The sequence below is a fragment of the Kogia breviceps genome, chromosome 15 (genome assembly GCF_026419965.1).
Source record: "Kogia breviceps isolate mKogBre1 chromosome 15, mKogBre1 haplotype 1, whole genome shotgun sequence".
NCBI classification, from domain to species: Eukaryota; Metazoa; Chordata; class Mammalia; order Artiodactyla; family Physeteridae; genus Kogia; species Kogia breviceps.
The window spans coordinates 22301606-22311164 of record NC_081324.1 but is presented as its reverse complement, the minus strand read 5'-3'; the positions used below and the strand labels follow the sequence as shown (position 1 = coordinate 22311164).

Below are 9559 nucleotides of genomic sequence, written 5' to 3'. Positions count from 1 at the left end.
CGGGTTGGTTCCATTGTTTATATATGTGGTTTGTATTATATTGCTGCTGTTTCTGAGAATATTAACTCAGTTTTAAAAAAATTGAAGTAGTTGATTTACAATGTCGTGTTAGTTTCAGGTGTGCAGCACAGTGATTCAAATATGTATATATGGATGTAGATATATAGATAATATATATATTCTTTTTCAGATTTTTTTCCCCTTATAGGTTATTACGAAATATTGAGTGTAGTTCCTTGTGCTATACCGTAGGTCCCTGATTAGCTCAATTTTTGTTCAGTTATGTACTGGGAAGTATGTAGTAGTCAAGTTAAGTAAAAAGGGAATTCATTGGCTTCGTCTGGAATCAGAGCTGTTCTCAGAGTGCTGGATCCAGGGTCACAAGAAGCCAGTATCATCAGGATTCTATCTCGTGGCTTTGCTTTCCTTTCTGTTAGTTTAAGTCTCAGGTAGATTCCAGACTAACTTCTCTCAGCTTCAAGTTCAAGCCCAGCAAAGAGCTTCCGCCCCCCCACCCTCTGTAGTTCCAACAAAAGTCCTGGAGCTGTGTTATTAGCCTGACTTTGGTCCTCTCCCATCTTTGAAACAGCTAATGTACCTAAGAGGTAGCTCTGGTTAGTCAGGATTGGGATTCTCCCACCTGTCCAGATGGGGAGATTTCCTTGGGAAATCAGAGTACTGTTACAGAAGGGGAATTATATGCTGGCAGACAAAAAACAGATGTCAACTAGAGGACTCTGTTGATTTTTCTTTTAACAACCTTTAATTTATTCATTCAGAAAAATGTTAATTTTTATATAAGATTATTTAAGGTGAAATTGGTGTACCAGTATGACATTTAAATCTAATCCCAATGGGTAAACAAGAAGCATATCTCTAAATTTGTCGCTGTAGTTCATCTTAAAAGTTACCACACAAGAAAGTTCTTTTTGGGCTTCCCTGGTGGCGCAGTGGTTGAGAATCCGCCTGCCGATGCAGGGGACACGGGTTCGTGCCCCGGTCCGGGAAGATCCCACATGCCGCAGAGCGGCTGGGCCCGTGAGCCATGGCCGCTGAGCCTGTGCGTCCGCAGCCTGCACTCCGCAATGGGAGAGGCCACAACAGTGAGAGGCCTGCGTACCACAAAAAAAAATGAAAAATAAAAAAAAGAAAGTTCTTTTTGTTTGTTTGATTGTGTTATTCCCATCTCAGATCTTTATAATCATTAATACCTGCACATATAATTCTTTATGCTTTTGGAGGTTCTCCTCCAATTGCACTTATTTTGACAAAGCTCAATCTAGGCTGTAACTTGTACTGCAGGCAGTTGAACTAATCCTGTGCACCAATCCCTGCTCCCTGCCCCAGCTTGTAAACCTATGCTTAGAATTTCTTTCTAGTGATACTCTTCACCAGGCCAGGCTTTTTTTTTTTTTTTTTCCTTGTTAAGTACTTTCTCAAATATTCCCATATTTGATCCTTGACCAAAGTATCTATAACTTATAGAAAATATACCTGTTTGTTTCACATAGTATAGTCAATAATGCAAAAGTAAACAGACATCCAAAAAATAAAAAAATGTCAACATCCATTAAAGTTTATGAATTTCCGTGAGAGCCTCTCGGGTCAGTACTCAGCCTTTTTAATTTTAGAGAGTATTTTAATTATTTTGGCCTTGTAGTCCATGGAGTTGCTTTTAGACCTCTGGTCAACTTCAGGTGACAGCTTATGTTTAACAGCAAGGCTAGAGACAAAACACAAAATAGGTAGTTATAAGAACAAACCTCTGTCCCTTTTGCTGACTCCTGCCTCCTGTTACCCGGTCGCTGTGGGATGGCTTGTTCTGTTACAGCAATTTTATCTAATACCTGTGTGTTGGAGACTTTCAAGTAGCCTTAACTTCTCTAATGAGCTCTTCAAACTCAGGGTATTTAAAGCTGAATTTGTTACTTAACCTCTTTTAAGTCTTTTCTTCTTTATCATTCCGTTAACCTGTCTAGGAAATAGGCCATCTTTTGACTCTCTCCTTTTTACTCCTTATACTTAGTTGACTAAAAAATCTAGTCTGTTATACCTAGAAACGTCTTACTGGTTCCCCTTTTGTTTCCATTGCCCATGCCCCTAATCTAGGCCCTGTCACTCTTCTGATCACTGTCTCCTGACTGATTTTCTGTTCCTCTTTGCAAAGCTCTTCTCCATACTCTCACTATAGTTTTCTTTCTAATACAGATCTAATGCTGTTATTCCTCCCCCTCTCTACCAGAAACCTGCTCTAGACAAAACATCTGCACTCTTGTCCCTCTGCTTTTTCCTATGATTTTCCTTCAGCCTGGCAAATTCTTATTCACATGTGGTAATTGTAAGTACTCTCCCGTCCAAATTCTGATGGCTCTCTTCTGGCACATGGTTAATATTTACTTCTCTGTCTCCCTCCCCCACCTTGAAATTAGGCATGGTCCTGGGCTGTCAGCTTGGGCACTAGTGACATTTGGGGCCAGATCATCCTTTGTTGGAGGGGCTGTCCTGTGTGTTGTAGGATGTTTAGCAGCAACCCTGGCCTCCGCCCACTAGATGCCAGTGTACTGCTCTGCTTTCCACCTCCCCCTTCCAGTTGTGGCGGTCAGCATTGTCTCTAGACATTGCCAAATGTCCCTGCAGGGACAGAGTTGCCCTGGTTGAGAACCACTGGCATGGCCATATGACTTGGTCCATCCAATGTGAGCAGAAGTGATAGTCAACGCTTAAAAGCCAGTTCATGAGTTACCTATCTTTTGCCCTGCCATTTAAAGACATATGTAGAAATGGAGACTGTTAGCCTAATCCATGAGAGATGACAATGAGCAGTGATGGACACTGCTGTTATGGGCCTGTATCTGTGATTGACGTATAGTTTATGCAGAAAACAAACCTTTGTTTTAAGCTACTGATATTTGGGAGTTGGTTGTCACTGTGACATATACTAGCTTAGCCTGACTGATACATCACGCTAAGACTTAGCTTACCTGTGGATTTTCCATGCATTCCTATTTCCAGATCATTTTAATTCCTACCTCTTTTAGCATCTGTTACTTAGTGTAATGATATGTTGGATTGTCTGGATCAGTGGTTCTCAGTGGAGTAAGTACTGCCTCTTTAAGAGATGTTGTGGAAGTTACTGGGAGGGGTTTTGGTGCATGGGGGCTAGGGATGCCATCCTGCACGTGAGAGACTGTGAAGAATTTTTTGTATCCCACAACACTTTTAAATGCCCATAATATTCATGTAGGAGGAAAACGTATAATTAGCCTAGAACCTAACTCCATCTTAATATATTTTCAGTTTTGGGGAATTAAGTTTCTCTTAATTCATTTCTTTTTTTGTTTGTTTTTTAAATTAATTTTTATTGGAGTATAGGTGATTTACAATGCTGTATTAGTTTCTACTGTACAGCAAAGTGAATCAGTTATACATATACATATATCCACTCTTTTTTTAGATTCTTTTCCCATATATGTCATCACAGAGTACTGAATAGAGTTCCCTGTGCTATACAGTAGGTTCTTATTAGTTATCTATTTTATATATGTATAGTAGTGTGTACCTGTCAATCCCATTAATTCAGTTTAATTGAAGTTGTTTTGTTTGGAACTTTATCGACAGTTAACTATTTTGGAAAATCCACCTCACCAACTGCAATGCCATTGTGCCAAAACAACACACCTGTCTTGGAAGGTCTGAATTTGTAGTTGTCATGTTTATGGTGATTTACTATATCAGTTCAGTCATCTAAACTCTTTATTATACTTTTGATTTTGTTGATATGCCTGAGCATTTTTGTTGAAATACACACTTCATTACATATTAATATTTTCCCCCTTTATATTATAATTAGGGCATTGTTAAATTTTTTAAAAAGCGTAAGTAGGTTAGAACTTTGTTTCAGGAGAGCTAATGGGGTGATATAAATTATTTGTTACAAAAATGGGGTGTTCTCAAAAGCAGGGGTCCCCAACCCCCTGGGCCGCACAGCAGGAGGTAAGTGGCAGGTGAGGGAGGGTAGCTTCATCTGCCTCTCTCGATCGCTCGCATTACAGCCTGAACCATTCCCTCCCCTCCCCCGTGCATGGAAAAATTGTCTTCCACGAAACCGGTCCCTGGTGCCAAAAAGGTTGGGGACAGCTGCTGGGTAGAGCTGAGAACCACTTTCTGATTATATGCTACTTGTTCTTTTATCTGTAGTGCTTTGCTCCTAGCGGATACAGTGTTTGCTGAATTGGCCAATTTATGGTCCCCAGATTGCTTCTCTATCCTGTTGCATTTGATTACCATAGCCAGTCTATAAACTTGGCAAGGCAGATATTGTTTCCATTTTATAGATAAGCGAATTGAAAGAGATGTTAACTTGCCCAATCATGCTGCTAGAGCTTTGATTAGAATATATAATTTTGTTTATACCAGTCCAGTGCCCTTGTCTACTATCATTCCATACCACTCTTTAAAAAATTATAATCTAGAGCTATTTAATGTAGAACAACACCTATATACCCCTGCTGGTATTATTTTTTATACACGAAACTTTTAAATTATGTTTCAGGCACTTGTGGTCATAGGAATATTTCCATGTGCAATTAAAACAGTTTCTGAGAAACTGTTAGGGCCAAAAATAGCTTAAATTTTAGAGATGATAACATCCAACAGGGAGATTGTGATGAAATAGTTACAAACACTTTAATTACATTATAAATTGGAACAAATCTTTTGGAATATAATATCAGAAAATGATTTCAACGACATAAGTATTTGCATTCTTCAAAATTTGTTGCAAGGAAATGACACCAAATAAAAAAGCTGTAGTCAACTTGCAAGCATTTGCCTGGTATATGAAAGGAACTGTGCACTGTACTACGAATTTTTAAGATGGGGAGGTATTGCTGTTTTCTTCTAAACTTACGGCAACAGTGTGTGAAACAAATACATAATCAAATAACTATAATATAATGTGTTGTAATTGGGTTGTGTTTTTAATTTGATGGAGGCATCAGGTAATATACTAGGGCACACAGTAAACACACCAGGGAAATAATTCTTCAGGATTGTGGGGAGAGGAGACAGTGTGTTAGGGGAAACTCTTGGAGAAATTGAGACATTTAAGCTGCACTTTGAAGAATGGCTAGGACTTCACCAAGTAGATAAAACGGGCCTGGATATTTTAGGCAAAAGAAATAGCCTGAGCATGAATCTGAAAGCACATGCAGAAATGCATTCATTTAACAGTAAGAAACGGTTATATGTCCTAGGAATTGGGCATATAATGATAACTAAGATGAGTACAGTCCCTGTCCCTGAGAGCTTTTGAAGTCTAGAAATTATAATTTTGAGGTTGGCCTTCTGAGATTTCAAACTGGTGATTCTCTTGGGCCAGATGTGAGTTGAAGGTGTGTTTGGTTTGGCATAGACAGTGGTTGCTCTTTCTCCTTCCTTCCTTCCCTTTCCCTGCAGGTGTGTTGCCAATACTTATTTTTGACATATAAATAGGCATTGAAGATGTGGCAGCTCAAATGCCACTTCTGCCGGAAGTGAGTAGCAGCTATTCACTTTATTTATTTGGCTGTGTCGGGTCTTAGTTGTGGCATTCGGGATCTTTTTTAGTTGTGGCATGTGAGATCTAGTTCCCCTGACCAGGGATTGAACCCGGGCCCCCTGCATTGAGCACATGGAGTCTTAACCACTGGACCACCAGGGAAGTCCCACAGCTGTTCACTTTAGATGGACATGCACTTGTCCTCCTCAGTACTTTTCTTTACAGCTGGCACATTTTATTTGTTTATATAATTTGCCTGGCTCCTGTATGCCTTTGTGTTGTGAGTCCTGGATGGGTGGTTTACTACTGTTCCTGCCCTTCTAAATTTTCTTTGACAAATTTTAATAGAAGAAAATGCAGAAAAATACGTAATGTGTTTTAGGAAAATCTCTTCGCAAGTAGCTGCTTTTTACTTAACATTAATATAGATTTTTCACTTTATATGATCTCCTTTTAATCCATGTTCAGAGAGAATTTAAGTAACTTAATTTGTCCCACTACTCAGTGTGAGAGCTGGGATTCTAATCCAGATGTCTAACTCCAAAACCTACCAGGCAGGTAATCTTTGGTTATCTGGAAAGTGTACCTTCAGCATGTGGGCAAGTGGTTAAGTATTCAAAGGTATAAGAAAAACTGCTTTTTCTCTGCCTAGGGCAGGCGTTTATGTAAAACAGATAACAATAGAGGGGAGCACGTGTTAAATAGCAAGTGATATAAATTTAAAGGAAGCCCAAAACTACAGCAGTGTCTGGTAGAATAGAAATTGATAGAAATGACTAAGGTAAAGAATCATGTAACTTTTTGAGAGAATGTAGGCGGTAGTCAAAGAAAGAGGTAGTTCAAAAATGATTTACCAAGCTTTCCAACGCTGGGTAATTGAGTGGAGTTTAAGCTGTACAAGTAAAGGTCGTCAGAAGAGGAACAGGTTTTGGTAGGGACTGATGAGTTAGTTTTATTAATTTGGTCGTGGAGGGTGGGCTTTTAAAATTCAGGTAATAGCCGAAGAAAATAAAAGCAAAATAAGCATGGAATGCAACACCATCAACAAACAAATGAAAAACAACCTAACATAAGTACAGCCTCCACTCCTGCTTTATCTCATTTATTCTTAGGCTGATGGCCTTTTCTTATTCCATGTGAGATTTTGAGGTTAGATAAGTTAGTTTGTGTTATGAATGTTGAATGGATTTTTAATTAATATTCATTTTCTATATTTTAATTTTTTTGAAAATAATTTACCCTGTTGCTTTTATGGGTAAAATCTTTTGAGGAATTCAGTGGTCTCTCTTTTTTAAAAATAATAACTTTATTGATACATAATTCACATGCTATAAAATTCACTCTTTTAAAGTGTATGATTTGATGGTTTTCACTATAGTGACAGAGTTGTACAACCATCAATTTTAGAACATTTTCATCACTCCTGAAAGAAACTCCATGCCCATTAGCAGTCACTCCTCCCCCCCCCGCCCCCCAGCCTTTGGCAACCACTAATGTACTTTTTGTTTTGGTCATTTGCCTGTTCTGAATATTTTATATAGATGGGATTATACAACACGTGGCCTTTTGTGACTGGCTTCTTTTCACCTAACATGTTTTCCAGGTTCATCCATGTTGAAGCATATATCAGTACTTCATTCCTTTTTTTTTTCTTCCTGGCACTAGCGACCATGTGTTCAGAGATCAGAGCCTGGAGGGGTGGAAAAGGGTCTCAGCACCTTGCGCAGAGGCACCTCCGGACCCAGGAAAGGCGGAGCACAGCTGCCCACTGCTGTCCAGCGCCTGGCGCTTTCTGCTTCATTCCTTTTTATGACTGGATAATGTTGCATTGTATAGACATACTCATTTATACATCTGTCAGTTGAGGGGCATTTGGGTGAACATAGGTTTCTGGTAATTTTGGATGGAATTACTAAGGGTGGATTGCTGGGTTATATGGTAACTCTGTGTTTAACATTTCGAGGAATTGTCAGACTACTTTCCAAGGTGGCTGTACCGTTTTGCAGTTCCACCAGCAACATATGAGGGTTCCATTTTCTCCACTTTCCGGCCAATACTTTTTTTTTAAAAAAATATTTATTTATTTATTTATTGGCTGCGTTGGATCTTAGTTGCGGCACACGGGATCTTTCATTGCAGTGAGTGGGCTTTTCGTTGTGGCGTACGGGCTTCTCTCTAGCTGTGACGTGGGCTCCAGAGCGTGTGGTCTCTGTAGTTGCTGCACTTGAGCTCTCTAGTTGTGGCGTGCAGGCTTAGTTGCCCTGCAGCATGTGGGATCTTAGTTCCCCGACCAGGGATCAAACCAGTGTCCCCTGCATTGCAAGACGGATTCTTAACCACTGGACCACCAGGGAAGTTCCTCGCCAATACTTTTTGTCTATTTTTTTGATTTATCCAACCTAGTGGATGTGAAGTGGTATCTCTTTGTAGTTTCGATTTGCAATTCAGTAATGACTAATGATACTTAGTACCTTTCATGTGCTTATTGGCCATTCTTTGGAGAAATGAGTATTAGAATCCTTTGCCCATTTAAAAATTATTCATCTTTTTATTGTTGTCAGTGGTCTAACAAAGTTGTGTGTTGTTAACTGATAAACAGCATTTGGTACCAGGTGATAGTGAATTTTTCATGTGTAGTGATAGACTTCTAGGTTTAGCTAGTTGTTGATCAGGAATATGTTAAAGTGCTGGTCTTCATAAGTAATCTTTTTAAGAAGTTGTGTTAAGATTTTACTTTAGGGTGTAGTACAGTCGACAAGACTTGATTGAACATATCTCTACAATAATGAGAAGGCCTAACTTTAACATTTTGGGAATGTCAGAAACAGCAGCATTTTAATTAAGTCATTTAAAATGCTAAGCACCACATTTTAATTACGTCCATTCAGTCTGACTTAACTGGAGCAATTCCATCTTTTCCCAAGAAATTGAATCTAGTTTGTGAAATGTGTTGTAATATCTGTGTCTCATTTTTTTTTTTTTTTTTTTTTTTAGGTTATCCTGAATACCACATGTCTAACAATTTTCTTTGCAACGTTAGCCATTGTTTTTCACTGCCTCCAAAAGATCAAAATTGCTCTGGAAATTGGAAACATATTTGATTTAAAAGAAATAACTAACAAATGGACAATATGTCTATTACGAATACACCAACAAGTAATGATGCCTGTCTGAGCATTGTACATAGTTTGATGTGCCATAGACAAGGTGGAGAGAGTGAAACATTTGCAAAAAGAGCAATTGAAAGTTTGGTAAAGAAACTGAAGGAGAAAAAAGATGAATTGGATTCTTTAATAACAGCTATAACTACAAATGGAGCTCACCCTAGCAAATGTGTTACCATACAGAGAACATTGGATGGAAGGCTTCAGGTTAGTCTTGTTCTAGAAGCTTTTCTGTATCTTCAGTAGTGGCAGATTTTTACAAATTCTTGTTTCCTCTTAAGTTACTATGGGAAATCTAATGCTTGCTCCGTCTCTTTAGATATCATAGTACATCCTGTACCAGTACATACTATGGGAATATATGGAAGAATGTATCTTCCATACAACAGAGATATAGCTTAAAAGTTTTTAAGTGTTTTGACTAAAAAAAAATGTTCTGTGTAGAAAATTTGGAAAATAAAAAATCAGAAGAAAAGCCACATCTTTAGTAACTTGGTATTCATCCTTGTATCCTTTTTTTTTTGGTATTATATGCACATTTAAAAAACTGAGTTATACTCAGTTCTTTTATAATTTAGAAATCTGATATTGTATGCTTGGTGCTTTTCATATGAAAAACAATCCAGAAGAATTCAAGCATATTTTTAACACTTGTGAAATTAAAAACTTACATTTACAAATTTTCTTTACCCTTTTATTTTCACTGATCAGATTTTTCATATAGAACTACATAATACATCTCTTGTATTTAATATTTTTAAAGAAACATATAGAAAGCTTATATTGTTAGATTTAAAATTTTTATTTCTAGATTTTAGGCATGGTTTCTTCTTCAAACTCGTACTTTTTTTTTTGC

General features: G+C 38.0%; 1 protein-coding gene across 2 annotated transcripts in view; it reads left to right on the top strand.

The window, feature by feature from the left end:
• The first annotated feature begins 8533 nt into the window (after positions 1–8533).
• Positions 8534–9559, top strand: part of SMAD4 (SMAD family member 4) — a 38179-nt gene continuing 37153 nt past the window's right edge. The window contains exon 1 of one of the 2 annotated variants that reach the window (XM_059039804.2): positions 8534–8910. In XM_059039804.2, the coding sequence (XP_058895787.1) occupies positions 8662–8910 (249 nt within the window). In that variant the 5' untranslated portion in view covers positions 8534–8661. The remainder of the gene's footprint in view (positions 8911–9559) is intronic. The other variant, XR_009331347.2, reaches the window with a different exon arrangement.